This window comes from Gastrolobium bilobum, unplaced genomic scaffold (genome assembly GCF_033153095.1).
Source record: "Gastrolobium bilobum isolate Gb01-03AN ecotype WA unplaced genomic scaffold, APGP_CSIRO_Gbil_v1 utg1608, whole genome shotgun sequence".
NCBI classification, from domain to species: Eukaryota; Viridiplantae; Streptophyta; class Magnoliopsida; order Fabales; family Fabaceae; genus Gastrolobium; species Gastrolobium bilobum.
This window is the reverse complement of record NW_026898739.1, coordinates 97,327-120,542: the sequence shown is the minus strand read 5'-3', so window position 1 is coordinate 120,542 and position 23,216 is coordinate 97,327. Positions and strand designations below refer to the sequence as shown.

At 34.2% G+C, this 23,216-nt stretch overlaps 3 protein-coding genes across 3 annotated transcripts; 2 read left to right on the top strand and 1 right to left on the bottom strand.

Annotated features, from left to right (window-relative positions):
* Positions 1–7,516: 7,516 nt before the first annotated feature.
* On the bottom strand, positions 7,517–10,144 carry LOC133283754 (uncharacterized). The gene is made up of 3 exons (XM_061480668.1): positions 9,494–10,144; positions 7,914–8,672; positions 7,517–7,782 (listed from the first exon to the last, which is right to left on the bottom strand). Exons 1-3 carry the CDS (start codon positions 10,142–10,144, stop codon positions 7,621–7,623), a joined length of 1,572 nt encoding a protein of 523 aa, XP_061336652.1. The 3' UTR covers positions 7,517–7,620.
* Positions 10,145–15,675: 5,531 nt separating this feature from the next.
* Positions 15,676–18,029, top strand: LOC133283753 (uncharacterized mitochondrial protein AtMg00810-like). The gene is made up of 4 exons (XM_061480667.1): positions 15,676–15,703; positions 15,811–15,924; positions 17,197–17,427; positions 17,572–18,029. The coding sequence occupies exons 1-4, from the start codon at positions 15,676–15,678 to the stop codon at positions 18,027–18,029; spliced, it is 831 nt and encodes a 276-aa protein (XP_061336651.1).
* Positions 18,030–20,649: 2,620 nt separating this feature from the next.
* On the top strand, positions 20,650–22,362 carry LOC133283747 (GDP-mannose transporter GONST3). The gene is made up of 2 exons (XM_061480659.1): positions 20,650–20,902; positions 21,067–22,362. The coding sequence occupies exon 2, from the start codon at positions 21,067–21,069 to the stop codon at positions 22,204–22,206; it is 1,140 nt and encodes a 379-aa protein (XP_061336643.1). The 5' UTR covers positions 20,650–20,902; the 3' UTR covers positions 22,207–22,362.
* The last annotated feature ends 854 nt before the right edge of the window (positions 22,363–23,216 follow it).

Here is a 23,216-nt window from a genome sequence, read left to right as displayed (position 1 = left end):
ACTCAACCCGACTCATTTTTGACGGGTTACAAACTAACCTGACAGATTTGCTCATTTTTGCGAACCCCAATTATGGGTTTTGGGGGGGGGGGGGGTTGTAACAAAAATATATTTTGATTTTCTCTTCATCAAAAGTCACATCATTTTATGCACATATTAACTAAAAATACTTGTATCTTGAAAAAAAATTTGTTTCTTGATGGAAAAAAAACCTTCCAAATGAACTCTAATTTTTTTTAGAAGAATTGTTTTTAAAAGTTAAAATTATTTTTCATGTGGATGAATTATATAAAAAGTATATATAATAAAAAAATTTGTTTGGATGCTAAAATTAATAAGTTTTTTATTGCAAAAATAAGTATTTTTTATAAACAAATAAATTAAAAAAGGACATGTATTGGTAGTAGTGGTGATGCGGTTAAAGTAGTTGAAGTGATAGAGTCAGATTGGGAAAAAATGGATTTTAAGAAAAATATTTGGCTTCTTATTCTATTTTTCAAAAGCCATCATTTTAACTCTTTTTTTAATTTTTTTTTTGGAAGTTGCACCCAAATACACATATTAAATAAAAATTACTTTTATTTATTAAAAAAATTCCTTCTTGATGAATAAAAAACTCATCCAATGATAAATCTTCAAGTTTTCTTCATATGTAATACCAAAAAAAAAGGCGCCGAGAACGCCATTGTCAAGATACAAGCGTCGTTGACATTAGTGTCAAATTTTAAGTTTGACACCTCATCTGAGAGCCGTCAGATCAAAAAAGATAAACGACTCTGATTTATAAGCATATGACACCATTGATCTTTTTTTATCTAACGTCCCTCAGTGTCAAACTTTAAATTTGACACATGTGTCAAAGAATCCTACTCCATATATATATATATATATATATATATATATATATATATATATATATATATTAGCACCTGATAGAAAGAGAGATAACGAAAGAAAAGAAATAGAAATAGAAAGTAAGAGGAAAAGAAGAAAAAAGTCAGAAAGGAAAGAGAGAAACCGAAGGAAGGGAGAGGAGAAAAGAATAAGGAAACAGAACCGAGAGAAGAAAATAAAAAAAAATAAAAAAGGAAGGTAATATTGGGAGAAAACTTCATTCTCATTATTTTATTCTTTTCATTTATTTTATATGTAAAGTTGATATTTTGAAATTATTTCTTTAAAAGCTGTGAATGTGTCGTTACTCTGTCTAAATATTTTCTCATGAATCTTTTCTATTCTTTTGGTTTATCGGTCATCTTTGAGTTTGTGTATTTGAAGTCTTAAATCAAGACTATAGAATTAAGGAATTCCTTTGGTACCAATTGAATATTATGGAATATGTAATCTTTTACTGAATGGTTCTGATTTGACTGACCTACAAGGGGGTCAGAATGGTTATAGAGTAATGGACCTTTATCATGGCTTGAGCTCTGCTATACAGAACCTTTCACATACAGAGCCCACAAAATTTGGGCGCTCACAAAATGTGAGCATTAATCATTTCAGTTAAAGACTATATGTTCTTTTATATGTTTGTATGAAGAAACCCACAAAAGTTTGAGTATGTTTGTATGAAGAACCCACAAATGTTTGGGTAGAACTCACAGAGGTTTGGGTAGAACTCACAAAAATTTGGGTATGACTGATTAAAGAACCCACAAAGGTCTGAGCTTATATTTATTATTCATGATATAATTTTCTTATTAAAAACATATTTTGAGATAATGATATTTTTCACTAAAGAGACTGGAATGGTTATAGTTCGAAAATTCCAATATTATTGAGATTTATCTCATGTTTGTTTGTTTTATGCTAACCTTTCTCGAAAATAAGTATGCCAGTATGTGTAGCTTTAGAGTAGGAAGAAGCACTGTGGGCAAAGACTTCGGAGATTGTGCGGAGTTCAGTGGAATGACTGATAGAATAAAATATGTTTTTTTTTTTAATTTAGATTATGATGTAATCTAGGCTATTTCAGATGAAATAGTGAACTTGATTTCTGTATAATTAAATTCTTAGAAAATTTGATCATATGCCTTATTTTATATCCACTGCATTAGAATCTCATTATAATTCTTATTCTCTTATTTAAAATAAGATTTAAAAATTAATGTGATATCCTTTATGCTAGCAAATTATAGGGGATGTTACATCACACATGATAGAGGAGTAATTAATATGAAATCAAAGGTTAAGCTCATGGGATGCGAATTTACGCTACACTACTTTTCTCTTAAGTTTAGATAGGATTTAAGGCAAATATTTGTTGGATATATATATTAATAATATAGACCAATAGTATGTTCACATACAAGCCCAATAAGTAAGAGCATGGTTATTTGGATCCACATGGGCTAGAGCCTGATAGATATCAAAAATTGATAGCTATCTTGTATATTTTACTATTAAATTTCCCACTTTTTGAAATTATTTTTGTTACTTAAATTCAATTTTGCATTCAGGAGCACTTTTCTGTAAACATGGCCGGGGCAAATCTTGAAATAAGGAGCAAGGACGTGATTGAGTATAAAATGACTTAAATTAAATACTTTTTTGGCGTAATATGTTGTTTTATATTTCAGGAGCCCATCGACCAATTTGAGAAGCCCAATCAATAACCTAATGCAATTACTTTGGGTAAAGAAAATGAAAGCTAAAAAAGGGAACATGTAATGATTACTGACAAAGTGACAGGAAAGAGAGAGATAGAGAAGAAAACACCTACTATAAGCAACCAACAGCCAATGAAAACAATATCATCAGCTTTTGTAGTATCAAAACAACACACAAAATCAGAGAAAAGCAAAAGTAATAAGTAACCAGCAAAACGCAATCCTGACCGTTGGATGAAGATTAATGGCCAAGACAACACATATGAAAGATCTGAAGCCTATAAATAGGAAGGAAGGCCAACATTTAAATAGTCTTTGGATAGTTTCACCATCTTTTTCTTGGTGCTGCTCTCAGGCCATTTTCGTTTTTCTCTTTTCTTTCTCTTTGTTTTTCTGTTGCAATATTCTTTGCATAAGTTGAGTCTTTTTAGTAGGCAAGGGTGAAGTAGAAGTATCTCTCTTTGTCTTAAGTTGAACTTATTATGTAAGTCTATTTTCATTAATGGAATTTGTGTTGTTCCTTGCTTTTATTGTTCCTGGTGGTGGTATAATCAAGGGAAGAAAAAATAATCATATGGTAGTATCTCGGAGGGATGGTTAATACCCAGAACTAAAGAACCCTATTATGTGCAGACTGTTATGAAAACAACATCATCGGCGACCAACTGCAGAGAAGATATGGTAGCACAATCTCCCTTGAGTCTTAACTAATAGGACCCCCAAGGTGGTTTGGTGTAAAAGGCCTTTGGCTACAGATTGCTTTGGGTGTTAAAACTTGGTGATAGAGTGTGTAATAGCTAACAAATCAATTCTATTGGCCAGAGAAGGTATACTCTACGCACGTCTGCAGCATACCACAAAACACGAGGCTTCCCCTTTGTGCCCTACACTCAGACTGCAACTTGCCCCGTGTAGGTAATGCTATTACCACCACGCATATATATATCAACACCTCATGCTAACATCCATTTCCAAATCCTTCAAGTAATATCAATTCATAAATCAATTTCTAAAAACATACCATGCACATAACCATCCTCCCATGGAGTTTAGTGGAACAAACAAAGGATTAACCCAGAGAACACGAAGCTTACCTGTCAGCTAAGTCCTCCAACAACATGTGATGTCCAATGGGTCACCAAAGATATCACCAACACAAAGTCCAGCAAGGTCATAATCTATTTTCACAGCATACATACCATCAATAAACATGTACTAGCTCCTCAAGCCTAACGAGACTCTATTTCTTTTTCGTTTCGCATACTGCAGGCGTCTCCTGAAGCCCCAAGCACTAAATTTCATGGTTTTAGGCTTAGATTAATTCAACAGAAGTCCTTACAATTCAATTAAGGGTCCTATATAATTAAACTAGGTTCTATATAAGCAAAACACCATAAAAATCAAAAACTATAGAATATTCGGATATCAATATCCGGATATCCTCAACCCAATATCGGATATCATATTCAGATATTTCGCGACAAAAATGCAGAAATGCATTTTCGCGAAGATATCCCTTCAAGGTCTCATTTTTACACTAACAAGGTTCAAGTACACGTTTTTATGTGTTTTCAAGCAAGTAATCCGTTAGGTTATCATGTTTACTCATTATTCATACTCAAGACTCAACCTTTTCAAAGAAAGCCTTAGAGGAAAGGTTGGAATATATACCTAAAGCTCAACAACAGTGAAAAGAAGGGTCTTCAAGGTCACAAGTCCACACTTTGCTTCTGCCAAGCACTGTGCATGAAAATGAAGTGATGCAAATCACTCCACTCACCACCAAGAACCTCCAAGCAACTTGATGTTGGTTCCAACTCTCAAAACACACAAGAATCACACTTCCCACCCCAAGACAGCAACAAGAACACACCAAGGATAGATTTTTCTACCCCAAGATACTTGCTTTCAAGTGGCTAGAGGGATCAAGATGAAGGAAAATGAAAAAAAGTGAGTTCTTTGCTAACTCCCATGAAGAAAAATGCAATCTTTATTGGGAATGGAGAAGAGAGGTGTTCTAGGTTTAGAATGAGAGAGAGTTACATAGGTTTTATGGGGGAATAAGAGTATCAAGTGTGTCTTCGCTATTTAAGACACTGCTCACTTACGACACCCGATATTAGTTCTAATAACTCTTAATTATTTTTCCTCCAAACTTTAAAATATTAACTTAGCATATTTTCTAGGAATATTCATATTTTTATTTCTATTTTTTGGGTCATTTCGTCATTACTCATTTATACCACGAAATATACAGTATTCGCACTCTTTTTTCGAAAAGTGACTTGATATTAATAATTACGATTTCTTTATTATTATCCTATATTAATTATGGAATATTTCCTAAATTCATAATTAAACTATTAATTTTCCTAATTTAGCGGTGCGGGTCCTCGCAGTAGCAGTGGCGGCAGTGGTGGTGATGGCAGTGGCTGCGGCGATGGTGGTGGTTGGTGATGGTGGTGGTGGTGGTGGCGATGGCGATGACATGGTGATGGTAGTGGTATTGGTGACGGTGATGGCATGGTGGTGGTGGTGACGGTAGTGGCTGCGGTGGTGGCGATGGTTGTTGTGGTGATGGTGGTGACGGCAGTGGCTGCGACGATGGTAGTGGTGGTTGGTAACAGTGGTGGTGACGGTGGCATGGTGGTAGTGATAGTGGCGGTGGGTGAAGGTGGCGGTGACATCGTGGTGGTGGTGGTGAAATTTCAAATACTATAAATGTTTAGCATATCAGAATATCTGGGAGTGTCGAGGCGTTGGGGAGTGTTCGATACGACACATCTTTTGAAGTGTAGGTGCAGCGTAATCAAGAACAACTTCAAGCACAGTGCTTCACTGGGATTTTCCGGGATGCAACAACATTTCCTTGCAGACATCGTTCAAAAAATCATTTCGTGTGAGATTTTGGACGCTTTGGTAGAGATTGTTGATGTTGCAAAGGAATGGTAACTATGACAGTTGTTGGTTGTTGTTGAGAAGGCGAATGATGGTGGCAAGTAGCTGAAGAGAGTGTCAACGAAGTCCTTGGTTCCTTCCACAGCAACAACTTTGTTTCTTTCTTTGTCCACCAATACTTTAATCGGAATCGTTCTTTCATCTTCTCGTAGTTGTTGCTGTTGTTGGGATGCCATAGCACATTCCAAACCAAAAAATGGTGCAACAACAAGAATTTTGAGTTTGGTGTAGTAGCCATTAATATCAAGAGCACCTTGGTGAATAGAAGATATTTGCTGCTTAAGTTGAAAAATGCAAGGACCATTAGCCCTATGAAATATGGTTCGTAAATCATTCAAAAGATCATAGGCATTAGGAAAATACATAAGACTATCAGCAATATCCTTTAAAACAGAGTTAAGCATCCAAGATATCACTGTGGAATTGCAACAATTCCTTGCTCCAAAAAGAAGATCATCAAAGGAGGGACGAGGACAAGATCCATCCACAAAACATGATTTTTTTTTCTTGGCAGTCAAGGCAATAAGTATAGCCCGACTTCAAGAGTTGAAATTAGATCCAGTGAGAATGTGAGTAACCAAGTCGATGCCTAGATAATCACCACTGTGAAGAAAATAAGGGCTAGTAAAATCCTCCATAGGAATAGGGGAGTTATGGACAGAAGAATTAGAGGTGGAATCCAAATTGGAGAAACGGTATTGCCACGAGCCATGAAAAAGGCAAAGGCTAAAGGAGATCATCTGATACCATGTTAGAATATATACACCAGAAGAACAAAAAAGTAAAACTTAATATTTGTTTCATTTATGAGTAACACCACTGTATAGGAGGTTTGCATCTATATATCCCATCAATTGCCAAAGTTTGTTATAACAAACTATGAGGTTGCAATACCAATAATAAAAAAATAAGAAAAGAGAAATTTCTATAAAAAATACATGTATTAATAATATATTATATAAATGACAAATCTATGATGCACAAGGTTTTTCAAATTACAAGGATATGGGTGAGGGTCAACTGTATACAGTTTTTTTACCTTTGCATTTTGGCAAATAGACTGTTTTTCAAACTCAAAACCGTGACCTTTGGATCACAGAATAACTTACTGCTACTCCAAAGGCTCAGCCCTCTAATTAAAATATATAATATGACCAATCAAAAATGCATTGCCATTAAGCCAAACCCATTTGCCTATTCATATCAACAAGACCGTCTGATAATCAATGAACCGTAACATAATCAAGCGTTTCTCTTTATCAACCCTGCTAATTTCTATCTCCAGCAGACACACTTGAGCTATTGGAACATTTTCCCTGCAAATTTACTAAATTAAATAAACTAGTTGCTTATTCTGTATACATGATTCCAATTATCATTTGTTCATGATTCCATATGAATGGTGCATAATACTACTTATATTTAAACACACCTTTTCAAGTAACAAAGATATCTAAATAAACCCTTAATTATCAAGCTTCAGAGCTCAAAATCTTATCTACGGAGCTAATTTTATCCGTTCTATCATCAGAACATAAAAACTGGTGAACCCATATACCTTTCCTAATGTTTTTCCTCCCTCTCAGATCACTCAAAAAGCTACTTCATAAAAAACCCTTATTCTGTTCAAAGTAATGGAATTAATCATTCAGTTATTTCATAGAGCATTCAAGCATTTTTTTCCAGTAGTGTTGTAAGTCCTGCCAAATGTGTTCTACCAAGTAAAGACTAGCTAAAGAATTCTGCATACGATGTCTGCACTTTGCAGAATAAGCAACTTAATGATATGTATATACTATATAGTAACAGAAGATACAAGATGAAGAATGATAGCAATAACAAGAAGCAAAGGTGGTGTTTATATTCATTATTATAGTTATGAAGTATTTCATTACTTAAGTAAGTCCATCGAACTAATTAGAAGAACCTAAAACTAGTAAGTGGTAATAATAGGTAAAGGAAAATCACAAAGAAATCATATTGCAACCAAGGTCCAAGATCTTCTTGGTTATTGTTCAAAACAAAGGTGGGAACAGCAAGTGGTTAGAATTCAGGTTTCTAGTTTAGGCTTCTTTACAAGATCATCAAGCCGACTAGTTTGTGAATACTTTGATGTCAAAGTTGAATCTTGTTTTGGCACATTCAAAAAGTCTTCCAGTCCATTAGTCAGTGTAAACTTTGATGTCAAGGAAGCTCCAAGAAGGCTTAAAGCCTGCACCACAAGGGAAGAAGTAAATGAGAAATAGGTATCACATTATGTTTTCAACTTGGGGAAAAAGAAAGGAAGAGGATCAAAGAGGTTAAAACAAAGTTTGATAAATTCAGTAACAACAGCCAACTTACCTCTGCCTCACTAATGCTTATCACCTTCACTTCAAGATCATCAAGGGGGAGACTTAATTCTTTTAAATAAGAAAGGCAGGAATTAGCAGACATGGATTTCACTTTCAGATCATCTCCTACAGCATATAATGCTGGTCTCTTCACAAACCCCACAACACCTTCTAACGATCTGTTGGGGGATCTTGGGTCCAGCGCAGTCACGGATCTTACTTTTGAAATTGATGCCTGTGACTTGGAAATCACTCCCCCAGTTCTGACTACTTCTTCTGTTCTATAAGAATAACCAGGAACTTGCCTTATTGTCCCGGTACCATAATAATAGTTAGGAGGTTTTATATCAGGAATGTTGAGGGGCTGATTTGGACAACCAAACTGTGGTACTACACCAGGATTAAGTAACACAGAACGTGAGTCAGTACACCATGAAGAGTCTAAGGTCTCCACACTCTTGTACAGATTATCAATGCATCCAACAAAAGAGTGGCAACCCAAAAGTTTTACAATGGACCCCAATGGAATGGTGAGGAAGCTAAACATGAAGTCAACAAAATCTTCTTTGGCTTCTGCAAAAATTATCTTCTTTTGAGACTTACTTCGCACTATCTTGACATCCATTTTACTGTCACTGGAGGGAGGCTTCACTCTAATTGCGGATGCAAACTGGTTTGGTGGATTATCTTTCTTCTTAGAGTTACTTGCCAATATTGTATTCGTCAGAGGCTCATGAGAGGTTAAGGTATACTTGAGTAGATTTAAAATCTATACATAAGAATGAAACAGAAGGGTTTTCTTAGTAAAAAATAACAAACAAACCAAACGAAAATAACTGTTTTTTTTTGTGTTGAAAGAAAATATATTTCACAAACAAGATGAAATTACATAATAGAAACACAAGATATTAAACTAAACCAAGCAACAGGAATAACATATAACAAAGACCAATGAAGTAATCCACCATAACATCAAGAACTAGCCAAAATTAGTATTATTAACCAATATTTGTTAATCTGCTTATTAGCATATCAATAAATTTATCAGAAAACACGTACCCTCCCAAGAGTCCTTTTAAGCTTAAAACATGAACAATATTTAGGCACAAAGGTACCTTGTGTTGAAATTCAGTTGTTATTAGAATAAGAGACTGATTAAATTCTGACAATACGTCAAATACCAAGGGCCTGTTTGGAGCACCTGATAAAGAAAGATAGGATAGGATAACTTATCATATCCTACTTTTATCTCTTGTTTGGTGGGTCAATAGGATATGATTAACTTATTCTATTGTCTCACTTTATCCTATCCAATACATGATTTCTTATCCTATTGTCTACATAATCTTATCGGATTACTAATCAGGTGCTCATCAAACACGGAACATGATATCTACTTATCAGCCACATATCATATCCTACCCTTGTCAGCCCCGTATCATATCCTACCCTTATCCTATCCTGTCGACCAAACGACCTCAAATATCCTAATATCTTGAGTTTAAAGTTAAAGGGTCAAGAATGGTCTAAAGATCAAATGCAAACTCAAAAAGTAAAACGGATTTTTTTGTTAAATAACAACACAATTACCTCCTGCTTGCCAAGGTTATGGGTTACTTCCTCTAATTGAGTGATGTCTGAATAGCCTAATTGCAGCAACAGCTCAAAGGAGGTCACCAGAGAACTTGGTACAATCTTCAAATCATCAAAGACCAGAAACATTGACCCATTTTCTTGCACAAAAACTCCACCTTTGGCTTCCACACTATTCCCTTGACCTTCAGAATCCAAATTATGAGGTTGTTTTGTAATGGGTTTCCCACAAATGCAATCCAAGTTCGGAAAAGTTGTAAACTTGTTACATGTATCACACACAAGAAGCTTTTTTGTGGGTTCTGTGTCATCAACGTTCAAGAAGAGCTTCAAGCACAGTGATTCGCAGGGGTTTCTGGGACGCAGAAACATTTGCTGGCAAACATTGTTCCAAAAATCACTTGGTGCCAGATTTTGAACGCTTTCATAGAGATTGATGATATTGCCAAGGAATGGTGACTGTGAGAGTTGTTGATTGTTGTTGAGAAGGCGAATGATGGTGGCAAGTGGAAGGGACAAGAAGCTGGAGAGAGTGTCAACGAAGTCCTTTGTTGCTTCAACAGCAACAACTTTGTTGCTTTCTTTGTCCACCAATACTTTGATCGGAATCGTTCTTTCATTTTCTTGTTGCTGTTGTTGTGATGCCATGCCGAGTTCAAAACCCAAAAAAAAATGGTGGAATAGGGAGAAAACTGTACAAGAGGGGATATAAAGGAAGCAAAATTCAAAGGTAATTTGGATGGGCTTTTGAAGGAGAGAAACAACTGATTTTTTATGCATGGAGAACATGTGCCGCTTTGGATGGAATTAAAAAATAATAATAATATTTTTTGTTTGGTTTGTTTTTTATAAATGACTTTTTTTAAGTTACTTTATTATTAGATGGAGTAAAAAATTATTTTCAAATAAAATATTGTTTAAATTATTAAGCATTTTTTGTATAAAATTACTAAAATAATATGTGATAATAGTGTTGGTGGTGGAGTGGGAGTGGTTGGTGGGGTTATCACAAAAATAGATTTTTATTAAAATATTTGATTTTAGGCTTTTGATTTTCTCTTCATCAAAAGTCACATTTTATGCACATATTAAATAAAAATACTTGTATCTTGAAAAAAAAAATTGTTTCTTGATGGAAAAAAAACCCTTCCAAATGAATTTGGATTTTTTTTTAAGAAGAATTTTTTTAAAAGTTAAAATAACCTTTCGTTAGGATGAATTATATAAAAAGTATTTATAATAAAAGAAATTGTTTGGATGCTAAAACTAATAAGCTTTTTTTTATATAAAAAACTCCAAGTAGGGCATGTATTGATAGTAGTGGTGATGGGGTTAAACCGTTAAAGTAATTGGAGTGGTAGAGTCGGATTGGGAAAAAAAATGGATTTTAAGAAAAATATTTGGCTTTTTAATTATTTCTATTTTTCAAAAGCTATAATTATAACTCTCTTTTTTTTTAAAAAAAATCTTTTTTTGGAAGTTGCACCCAAATTACACATATTAAATAAAAATTAATTTTATTAATAAAAAAATTCCTTCTTGATTAAAAAAAAAAAAAAAAAAACTCATACAAAACAAGCTCTTAGTCAAGAGTAACACGATGATGATTCTTCAAGTTTTCTTCATACATGAAGGACGAATAATTAATATGAAATCAAAGGTTAAGCTAGTGGGATGTGAATTTTTTTTAAAAAATAATCTCAAGAGTATCCTCTAGTCGTAATCTAAGACTAATCCCTCACTCGAGTATTGTCGAAATCAAAGGTTAAGCTTCTGAAATTGTTTCTTCTAGTGGTTTTACTCACGCCCATTCTTTGGGAAGATATTTGGGTGAGATATGCTGCCTCATGGTTATGGAATGAGGAAGAAGTATATTCTGGTATTCTCGACAAGGTCAGGTGATCCTTAATTATTAGTTAATCCCTCCCTAAATTATATGCTGCCTAATAGTTAATCCCTCCCTAAAAGTAAAAAATATTTATCATAGCTAGTATTTCTTATTAGTTTTTATAATACTATACTTATAATTTTAAAATTTTATTTTTGCCTCTAAAAAATTCCGAGTGCGTCGCTGTTGTCTCGTGATCCTATCTTCATGTGGTTAACGTTGCAACGTGCATGGACGTCTTCTCACGCGAAAATATTCATAACATTGGGATGGATTCACCTTATTGCCCTATTTGTCAAAATTCAGAGGAGGATATTTTGCATTTCCTCCGTGACTGTGAGCAGTGGCGGAGCCACGTGTTGGCTGGGGTGACTTCGGTCCGGACTAAATTTTAACAAATTGTATTTATCATATATAATTATATAATTAATTATAATTTGGCCCTATCAAAAAAATAAAATATATTTGGTGAGAAATTTGAGTAAGTTGTATTAAGTTATGTATTCCATTTTCACTTATATAAAAAATTTTAAATATAGTTAATAAATTAAAAATTTTTTAATAAAATTATAACTCTTTTTGATATTGTCTGCTCAAGTATTTTGTATTTAATATAATTTAAATATATTATGATATAAACTAACTAAAATTAAGAAAAATAAATACACATATAATTTTTTGACCGGACTCCATGTGGACCCTGGCTCCGTCACTGACTGTGAGTCTGTGACTGCACACATGCGAACACCACATGGAGAATATGGTTTGCAGGTTCTATTCCATCTGCTTTTCTTCAACGGCCTTAAGCGTTGGATTGGAAAGATATTTTCATGGTCCCCTGTTGATTTCTTTGATCCTGGAGAAACTCTGAAATTCACTAATACATATGGCTAATTAGTATATTGTTAGACAAGTGAGAGAAATTAGGGACTGACTTGAAAGGTTGTTATAGCTTATATGGTTGTTATAATTGATAGGTGATAGAATTTTATTGTTAGATATTCTGTTGTGTGAGTGTGTGATGCAAAATGTGTATTTGCTTTGTGAGCATTTTTCTATTTTAGGAGGGAGATATCAAAATTAACAAAAATATAATTCACCACGCTTGACATATTTTTGCCTCGAAGACTTTGTATTGTACTATGATAATGATATTCCCTTAGGTAGTGTTTGGTTTAGGATTTTTCAAAATTATCCTAGGGAAGTGGAGGTGGCATTGTGATTTCTCCATGTTTGGTAGAAGGAAATCTTCAATTTTATCCATCAAACACATATGCCTAGCTAAATTGGATTGCATGTAAAAAATGGGATAATACACTGTTGAGAATCCATTTGAGAAGGTGGTATTTGTTCAGAAACCGAATAAATGAAAAAAAGGGAAGAAAATGCTGACAATAATACTCTTCTTCTGCGACCACATGTGAACAAAATATCTGTGGACTACCCATCCGAAGCTGTGTGACAAGCATCATATTCCATTTGTGGGTTGCAGAAGACATCACTGATCGCGCTAGTATTTGCGGTAAATATCACAATCTTCTTTGATGCTGATCTGAAACACCCAAGGTTGAAACCGAAACCTCGTTACGACCCATGAAACCCAGATGTGTCAAAGAAGAGTCCGTGAACAGACAAGGGCTTACTGTTGCTGGTTCCATTTGTGTAGCACGTTCCATTTCGAAGCACAAGTTGCTGGTTTCAACACAAGCGGCCGATTTGGTGAGGTACAGACAGATATATGGTCGAGGGAGGAGAGATATCTTGATATTCAGAAATTATAAAGGGGTTAATTTGGTAATTTTAATCCATTTCCCATCAATATTTTATCTTCAAACAAACATAAACTTATAAAAATCTACCCAATTTTTTCGGTAAAATTTTGGTCAACCAAACAACTTTTTTTTAATTTTCCTACCAAAATTTCTTTCCCACCATATTCCTACTAATCATACTTCCTCAGTAAAAAAAAATTTCTCCTCAACCAAACACCACCTTAGATTTATGGCCTCTTATAGAGGCTAATAAGTTGTGCTTGTGAATATTTAGACTGTTAGTTAGTTTTTTTTTTTTTTGGCTCAGCCCTTTAATTTACTAAAACAAAAAAATTATTTGTTTAAAATTTATAATATTTACAATTATATTTTAAATTAATATTAGTTATTCCGTCTTATTCTTATATCTTAACATTTTTATCAAGTAAAATAAAAGAGAATTTAATTAAATCTAATTAAAACTTTTAAAGAAATAATTATTTTCTTTATCGATAAAATTGATAGAAGTAACAGCATTTTAAAAAATGGGATAGTCATAATTTTGAGTTTGAGTTTTGATTTTCATATACAAATAAGAATTATTTTAAAATAGAGAAAATTAGAACTTTCACAAAAATTTATGAAAATATTGATATAATAAAATTTACGTAGATATATGTATTTTTTAACTTTTATTCTTTGTTTCGAAACATTTACTATTTCAAAAATCAAATCTTTCTTATTTTATTTGTTCGATTAAAAATTGTGAAATTATTATAAAAACGAAAAATAGTTAAAGTAAGAAAAGAAGAAAGAATATGGGAGTGAAAATAAAAGGGTTTGGGTGTTCGATATAAAAGGAGAATTAAATGATTTGGGTTAACGGTATTTACAAGAGGGGAGTTGGAGATTGAGTGGAGTAGTGCACCTACAAAAAATATTATAGCATCTGAAAAAATTAAAAATTAAATGACAATTGACTAGATGAGATGACTAAATAATGTGATATTTTTTATCCACATTATAAAATGAATGACAATTACACCAAATCTTTAATGCATCATTAAAGATTTATTGTAATTGGGAGGAATAACAACCCTCGATTTAAAATAATAAAAATTAACCGATGTTGTGGAATCCCTTGCATTATTTTATTTATTTAAAAAAATAAAAAAAATATCGATGGTCAATCCAAACGCGTAAATATTGATTAAACAAATATTAAAATGGTCAATGAGTCTTTCAATGCACATGTTGCGTTCTCATTTTTCCTATACGTATGCATCCTATGTTGCAATATCACTTTCCTTATACGCTACTTTTTATGGTGTTGGAATTTTTATTTTATTTTATGTTATAAGATTATGGTAATTAAAATTTCAATTTACTATTATAATTTTATAATTTTATAAATTTTTTTATTTCAAACGCTTTTAAATTTTTATAATTTTTTTACGTTACGATTTTACTTTTTACAATTTTTAATCTCTTTTTCAATTTTACGTAAACAGGATTGTGTACTCACTGTTGTTTACCTAATAAACAGAACCCCATCTCCTCTCTTTTCTTCCCAAACACCTTTTGAACTTCTATCTCACAAACCATCTTCCTATGATCATCTTCGGGTTTTTGGCTGCCTTTGTTACAGCTCCACTCTTCCTAAACTTCCCCACAAATTCCCTCCCCGTGCCTTACCTGCTATTTTCATCGGCTACCCACTAGGCTACAAAGGCTATAAACTTCTTGACTTGCAATATCATAAAACCTTCATTTCTCGTGATGTTGTTTTTTATGAAAATATCTTTCTCTTTGCCATGCAATCTTCTTCCTCCCTTTTTCCTACTGATTTTTTTTATTTACCTCATTCATCCCATCCAATTTCCCTACCTGATTTTTCAGAGGACACTTCTATTGTTCCTCAAAATACTCCCATTACTTCACGTCCTCAGAGAACTCGCCATCTTTCAGTCCACTTTAATGATTACATTTGCTCTTCTTCAACAGCTCACCCTCTGTCAAATTCCCTTTCTTATACTAAACTCTCAGATTCTCATACAGCCTTTATTAACTCTATTTCCTCTCACTTTGAGCCTTCTTCTTTCTCTGAGGCATCTCAGCTCCCAGAATGGCAGACTGTTATGGCAGCTGAACTTTCAGCACTTGAGCTCAGCAAAACATGGTCTACTGTATCCCTTCCTTCAGCCAAACATGTAGTTGGCTGCCGTTGGGTTTATAAGGTTAAATACAACTCCGATGGCTCCCTTGAAAGATATAAAGCCCGTTTAGTGGCTAAAGGATTTACTCAACAGGAAGGGGTTGATTACATGGTACTTTTTCTTCGGTTGCCAAATTGACAACTGTACGAGTTCTTCTTACTCTTGCTGCCATACATAATTGGACCCTTGTTCAACTTGACATCAATAATGCATTTCTTCATGGGCAATTACTTGAAGATGTTTATATGCATTTGCCTCTTGGGTACACTGTTCACCACTCCCCTCTTCCTCCTAATGCTATTTTCCTTTTTCACAAATCCCTTCATGGCCTCCGTCAAGCTTCCAGGCAGTGGTTTGCCAAGTTCTCCTCTACTTTGTTACAACTTGGATTTCTTCAATCCCAGTCTGATCACTCCCTATTTGTTTGTTCTACAACTTCATTTTTTATTGCTATTTTAGTTAATGTTGATGATATAATTGTTGCTTCTAATAATCATCATGAAGTGCAGCTCCTTACTGCCACATTACATAGCACATTCAAGTTAAAAAATCTTGGGTCCTTGAAATACTTTTGTTAGAAATATATTGTAATTAGGGTTTCCTTATTTTGTATTAGGTCAGATTACATTAGGTTTGGGCTTAGCCCATTAGTCTGTTTATATATTGTACAACCTTCATCAGTCAATACACACAGAAATATTTCAAATGTTCCTTTCTTTTCTCTTGTTATTTAACATGGTATCAAAGCCTCGCTGCCCCCCACTTTCTCTTGTGGACTTTCTTAGCACAGGTAGGCTGGGCCTGTTGCATCTTCCACTCTTCAAGCCCAATGGGCTCTCGTGTGAGGGGGCGTGTTAAGATATATAGTCCCGCATTGGTTGTATGTGCAACTAATGTGGAGTTTATGAGGCTTTGGGCACTCCCACCCTTTGAGCTAGCTTTTGGGATGGTGACCTCAAGGTAGTATAGAAGATTGGTTGGAAAATTGAACTACCTCACAGTCACTCGGCCTGATATTTCCTTTGCAGTTAGTGTTGTCAGTCAATTTCTCAATTCTCCATGTCAAGAACATTGGAATGCAGTCATTCGTATTCTTAAGTATATCAAGGCATCTCCAGGGAAAGACCTTGAATATGAAGATAAAGGTCATGATAAAGTGGTTGGCTATTGTGATGCTGATTGGGCTGGTTGTCCAAATGATAGGAGATCTACTTCTGGGTATTGTGTCTTTGTTGGAGGCAACTTGATTTCCTGGAAAAGTAAGAAACAAAGCGTAGTTGCCAGATCAAGTGCTGAAGCAGAATACCGCTCCATGGCGACTACTACTTGCGAGCTCATCTGGCTTAAACAGCTTCTCAGAGAACTTAAGTTTGGAGACACTGGACAGGCAACTCTCATTTGTGATAATCAAGCAGCTCTACACATTTCATCAAATCCAGTGTTTCATGAAAGAACCAAGCATATATAAATGATTGTCACTTTGTTCGAGAAAAGGTTCTTGCTGGTGAAATTAAAACTAGCTTTGTACCCTCTAATAAGCAATTAGCATATGTGTTTACAAAATCTTTGAGGGGCCCTCGAATAGAGTTTATATGTAACAAGCTTGGTGCATATGACCTATACGCTCCAGCTTGAGTGGGAGTGTTAGAAATATATTGTAATTAGGGTTTCCTTATTTGTAATTAGGGTTTCCTTATTTTGTATTAGGTCAGATTATATTAGGTTTGGGCTTAGCCCATTAGTCTGTTTATATATTATACAGCCTTCATCAGTCAATACACACAGAAATATTTCAAATGTTCCTCTCTTTTCTCTTGTTATTTAACAACTTTCTTGGCCTTGAAGTTGCTCGCAGTACCAAAGGCATATCTGTTTGCCAACGTCACTATGCTTTGGAGATTTTAAAGGATTCTGGTCAGTTGGGTTGTAAGCCTCATAGCACCTCCATGGATATTGGTCTCAAGCTTTCTATCGCTGATGGTGACCTTCTCCCTGATCCTTCTTTGTATCAGAGACTTATTGGTCGTCTTCTTTATCTTACAATTACAAGACCTGATCTTTTCTTTGTTGTTAATCGTTTGAGTCAATTTATGGCTACTCCTCGGGTCCCTCATCTTCAAGCTGCACACAAGCTCCTTGGATATGTTAAACATACCGCTGGCCAATGACTATTTTTCTCTCCCACATCTCCTATTCAATTGAATGCATTCTGTGACTTAGATTGGGCTGCTTGCCCAGAAACTCGTCGTTCAATTTCTGATTTCTGCATCTTTATTGGTGATTCTCTCATATCCTGGAAATCTAAGAAACAACACACTGTGTCCAGGTCTTCTACAAAGGTAGAATACAGGTCTATGGCCAATGTCAGATGTGATCTATTATGGCTGTTTTCACTCCTCAAAGACCTTCATGTTTTACATCCAGCTCCTGCGCATCTCTTTTGTGACAATCACTCTACTCTTCACATAGCAGCTAACTCGGTCTTCTATGAGCGCACCAAGCACATTGAGATTGAATGTCATCTTGTTCGCAAACACATTCTCAAAGGACGCTTGCAGACTTTTCCTATCCCTTCCTCCAAACAACTTGCTGATCTACTTACCAAGCCCATGCTTCTCTCCAAATTTGATGTTTTGGTGTCCAAGATGGGTGTTTTGAACATCCACTCTCCATCTTGAGGGAGGCTATTAGTATACATTTTTTTTTTTAATTGTGATTGTAACCACTTTTCCACCTCTTTGGTATTTTGTATTGTTATTTGTCTCACGCACGTTTCTGTTAGGAGGATAGTGTTGATTTGCACATTCTGTTAGGAGGGTAGTGCTCTTTTTGCACCTTTCTGTTATGGCTCTTTACCTTGTATATATTTCACTTCTGTATGCAACTTTTAATCAAGTAATGAAAAATGAAATTCAATTTTATCGTTCTCTTCCTACTGTGGTTTCTGGTTCATCATAATTAACAGGGGGAATAGATTTTATATATATTTATGTATATGTAAAAATTAAAATTTTATCTTTTATAATATGTGAGATATTATATCCCTTGTTTTTATTACCCGTTTGCCTTAAAAAAAAAGGGAAAGGGGGATATGGGAGTAAAAATAATTGTTTCAGTGTTAAATATAAGAGGAAAGTAAGGTCATTTTGGTTGAGGATATTTGTAGGAGGGGAGTTGGAAATTTAGCGGATAAAAATGCGCCACGTACTACTATACAGAACCCAAACTCGTAAATATTGATTAAAAAAATATTAAAATGGTCTATGCAGGCAAAAAAATTAATTTATTTTTTTTAATAAAAAATTACGAAAATGTAGTCATTTTGAAATTAATTACAAAAATAGAGTAGTCAAACACGCCCACATGGGGCGTGTTCCAATAAAGAGAAACACGCCCATGTGGGGCGCGACCTAAGTGTGAGTCACGCGCACATGGGGCGTGACCAAGTTGGAGAGAGACACGCCCCATTTGGGCGTGTTTCACCAGGTACTGCCACGTGTCACAAAAGTCAATAATTTTACCGTAAAACTTTAGAAGTCCATAACTTTTGACTCGGGTATTCGAATTAGGTAATTTTTTTTTATTCCACATAACTTTTCGAGAACTACGTAATGACACCTCATTTGGCATATTTTGTCTCTCACAAAAAAAATTGAATTTACAACAATGATACCATAATTATTAAAAATGACATGACTTTGTTACCTTATAATTATTACTAAAAATAATCTAACATTTTTATAATCATGAACAAAAACTTAAAAATCAAAATAAAACAAAAAGCACTCACTTAACTTTTTAATATAAATTATTCGATATTCTGTCACCGACAGATGTTAATCGAATAAAATTATAAATTTCATAAATTTCTTCATTCAAATTTTTAATATATATCTCAATAACATACATAATTAACCTTATCATAACTTACCATAATCATAAGGATATTTATTATGAATGTTTCTAATCATGAGAGTGGTTTTCTGCTTATTAATTTGAGTTTAAATGTTCTTATGGTATTATTATTGTAAATTCAATTTTTTTTGTGAGAGACAAAATATGCCAAATGAGATGTCATTACGTAGATCTCGAAAAGTTATGTGGAATAAAATTTTTTTTACCTAATTCGGATCCCCGTGTCAAAAGTTAGGGACTTCCAAAGTTTTACGGTCAAATTGTTGACTTTTGTGACACGTGGCAGCACCTAGTGAAACACGCTCAGATGAGGCGTGTCTCTCTCCTCGGTCACGCTCAGATTGAGCGTGTCTCTCTCCAACTGGTCACGCACTCACGCCCCTTTGTGGCGTGTTTCACTGCTGTATTTTCGTAATTAATTTCAAAACGACTACTTATTCGTAATTTTTTTATTAAAAAAGCAATAAATTAATTTTTTTTTTTTGGTCTATGCATCATATGATGCATCGCATTTTCCTTCTACGTTACTTTTTATGGCATTGGAACTTTTATTTTATCAAGACACTATTAAAATAACAAATCATGTAAGTTTTTTTTACGAGAAATATATTTTTCATATTGCACGACATAAAATTATTTCATATAATATATAAAAAAGTAAATGAGACTTATAAAATACTTGTTTGAGAGTTTTTTTTTTAGTTTCTCTTTTTCTTGTAAGCAAAAGTTAAACCAAATTGTTATAAAAAAAAAAAAAAAAAGTTAAACCAAATATATTTTTATAAAAGTTTTTATAATAAATTTTCTTATAGTAAAAAAAAAAATCAAAAGTTAAAAGCTTATACAAACAGCTTTTAAGCTAAATATTTTTATATAATCATTAAATAATTTTTAACTTTATTTTTAATTTTTTTTAACTTTAGCTTAAAAATAATTTTTAGCTTAAAAAATATGTCAAACATGTTTTAAGGAGAAAAAAAAGAAAAATTAAGTGGTTCTCATTCACTTTTTATAATATGTACATGAAACATTAGAGACATATTTATCTTTATCTTTTTTTTTTTGGTAAATAATATTTAGAGGCAAATTTTAGGAAAGATTTAAAATTTTAATCTTGAGATACTCTAAATCAGACTAGTCGTGAAATGATAAATCGATTGGAATATTTAAAAAATATTGTTATCACATGATGTTAGATCTATTATTAATTTACAATAACGTAAAATTATCAATAAGATCAATCAAATAAATTTTCAAATAAACATTAAACACAACCCTTGATAAAAGGTCAACAAATTATTATTTTACAACAGCCTGCAAGCCACGAAAACATCAAACTAGTTTAATACAGGGAGATAACAAAACCCAAGAATGAATCAAATGAAAAGAATCCAAATGCTGCGCTGCAGCAACGTCCCCGAAGCTGGTGATTCCAATTTCTCTTGTGTTTTGGACAATTGACCCCTCAATCAAGTTTCAAAATTCCCACCCTGTGCCCCAATCCTTCTTCTACTGAATCCAAAACACTGCCACAAACCAAACCTTCGTTATTCTTCTTCTCCAAACACTGCACCCTCGTGCACCGCATTTCGAGCAAGCGACACCGTTTTTTCAATTCTCTTTCAATTCGATTCTGGTGAGTCCAATTTCTCAATTTCCTCTTTCTATTCATTATTTCTTCAACACAATTGGCTTCACAACACTCTGTCCCACACTACACTCAAAATGGATCTGTTTTTACACGTAGATTTCTCATTGATGTTGTCAACATATAATGTAGAATTTTTGGGTTGTGTTCAGATGTCTAAAGATAATGACGTGGAAAACCCTAATAATAACCCCAATGTTGTTCAAAAGGGTCTGAATCTGAATCTGAATCTGAATGATAGTGATGGAACATGGTACACTTCAATTAAGCAACAAATTTCAGTCTATGGTGTAGCTGGTGGATATTGTTTATCTGCATCATTGCTATCTATTATTAACAAATGGGCTGTGATGAAATTCCCTTACCCTGGTGCCCTAACTGCATTACAGTACTTCACCAGTGCTGCTGGTGTTTTCCTTTGCGGGAAGCTCAAGTTCATTGAGCATGATTCTCTTCATTTATTTACAATGTGGCGGTTCCTTCCCGCGGCTATAATCTTTTACCTCTCACTTTTCACCAACAGCGAGTTGCTCCTCCATGCCAATGTTGATACATTTATTGTGTTCCGGTCGGTTGTTCCTCTTTTTGTTGCGGTAGGGGAGACTTTGTTCTTGCATCAGCCGTGGCCCTCGGCAAAGACGTGGGCCTCGCTGGCTACTATCTTCGCCGGGAGCGTGCTTTATGTTGCTACGGATTATCAGTTCACGTTCATGGCTTATACCTGGGCGGTGGCGTATTTGGTTAGCATGACCATTGATTTTGTTTACATAAAGCATGTGGTTATGACCATTGGTTTGAACACTTGGGGACTGGTATTGTACAACAACCTTGAGGCTCTTCTGCTTTTTCCACTGGAATTGCTAATAATGGGTGAGCTGAAGAAGATTCAGCATGAGATCTCTGATGAGTCTGATTGGCACTCGTTCCAGGTAGTCTTGCCTGTTGGATTGTCTTGTTTGTTTGGTCTGTCGATCTCTTTCTTTGGATTTTCTTGTCGCAAGGCGATTTCTGCGACGGGGTTTACTGTTCTTGGTATAGTGAACAAGTTGTTGACGGTTGTGATTAATTTTGTGGTATGGGACAAGCATTCGACATGGGTGGGTACAGTTGGGCTTTTGATTTGTATGCTAGGTGGGATTATGTATCAGCGGTCAACAAGCAAACCGAAGGCTGCAAAACAAGCAACTGCGCAGGAAAATGAGGAGGAACAACACAAGTTGCTTGAAATGCAAGTCAATTCAGAGAGCAAAATCAATGAAGATGAAGTTAATAAATCAAGGGAGGAAAACTGAAATTATGTTCATGTAGGAAATTTTTCATATTTCTTTTCTAGTGTATGTCTGTTTCTAAGGTATCTGATATAAATTATAAACATTATTTACCAATGCTTTCTCCATGAATGGCAAGCTCATTGGCATTCCGGCATGTAGGGTTTAATTTACGTTTAAGTGACCATTATGTTTTAGTAAAAACTATTCATTAAGTCTTTGATAAGATAAAATGTTTCTTGATTTGGTCCATTTATATTTAAGCTTTTCAACTGAATCATTTTATATTCCAATTCTCAATTTGTTCTTTTCTTGCTTTTGATGCTTCAGATTTAGACTCTGGAAGAATCGTAATATTGTTCTCTCCAGTCATGTGTTTCTCTGTCTCTTTTTGTTATCAGGGATCTAAGATGCTTACACTTATGACTGTATCTAAGAACCATCTCTGTTCATGTAAATTTATTTGATAGGGATCTGACATTTATTATTTTCTTCAATGAAAATTCTTGGTTCCTGCTAATTATTAGGGGGACCCTTGACCAGTTGGTAGGATTATTATATGTTGGATGAATCTGGATACATAACATAATGTTCAATTATTGGGGAGGAGTACTACTAATTAGGGTTACAATAGTGATGTCCAGAATATTATCTTATAATTTTTAATTTCAAAAGAATCCATGTTTTCCTTTAAGAACTAATCAACTAGGCTGAGAAAAGCAGAGCAAGCTTGATTTCACCATGAATGACTTGCTCAATGGCCTTCCAGTACATAGATAGTGTTTTGCTCTGTAATGACAATCAATGACTTACGAACATTACCTTTTCTGCATCATTTCTTCTCACAATGCCTTGTTAGAATTTACTGAGTATACGTGTTTCATGCCCATTGTCCTTTTGAATTAGACTTTGTAAAGTAAGTAGTGTTAAAGATGGTTTTGTCCAGGTTGGACACATATATGCCCGACTTTGTTCTTATACATAATCAATTCTAGACCAGTTCATAAGGTAATGGTGTCGAAGCATTTGGCATA

Excerpts from the sequence above, each read along its gene's own strand:
- LOC133283754 (XM_061480668.1), bottom strand. The coding sequence starts at position 10,144 with ATGGCATCACAACAACAGCAACAAGAAAATGAAAGAACGATTCCGATC. Across the intron at positions 8,673-9,493 it reads ATAACCTTGGCAAGCAGGAG|ATTTTAAATCTACTCAAGTA; the intron begins GTAATTGTGTTG and ends TCTTATGTATAG. Across the intron at positions 7,783-7,913 it reads TAAGCATTAGTGAGGCAGAG|GCTTTAAGCCTTCTTGGAGC; the intron begins GTAAGTTGGCTG and ends CTTGTGGTGCAG.
- LOC133283753 (XM_061480667.1), top strand. The coding sequence starts at position 15,676 with ATGGCCTCCGTCAAGCTTCCAGGCAGTG. Across the intron at positions 15,704-15,810 it reads CGTCAAGCTTCCAGGCAGTG|TTAATGTTGATGATATAATT; the intron begins GTTTGCCAAGTT and ends TTGCTATTTTAG. Across the intron at positions 15,925-17,196 it reads TGGGTCCTTGAAATACTTTT|TTGCTCGCAGTACCAAAGGC; the intron begins GTTAGAAATATA and ends TTGGCCTTGAAG.
- LOC133283747 (XM_061480659.1), top strand. The coding sequence starts at position 21,067 with ATGTCTAAAGATAATGACGTGGAAAACCCTAATAATAACCCCAATGTT.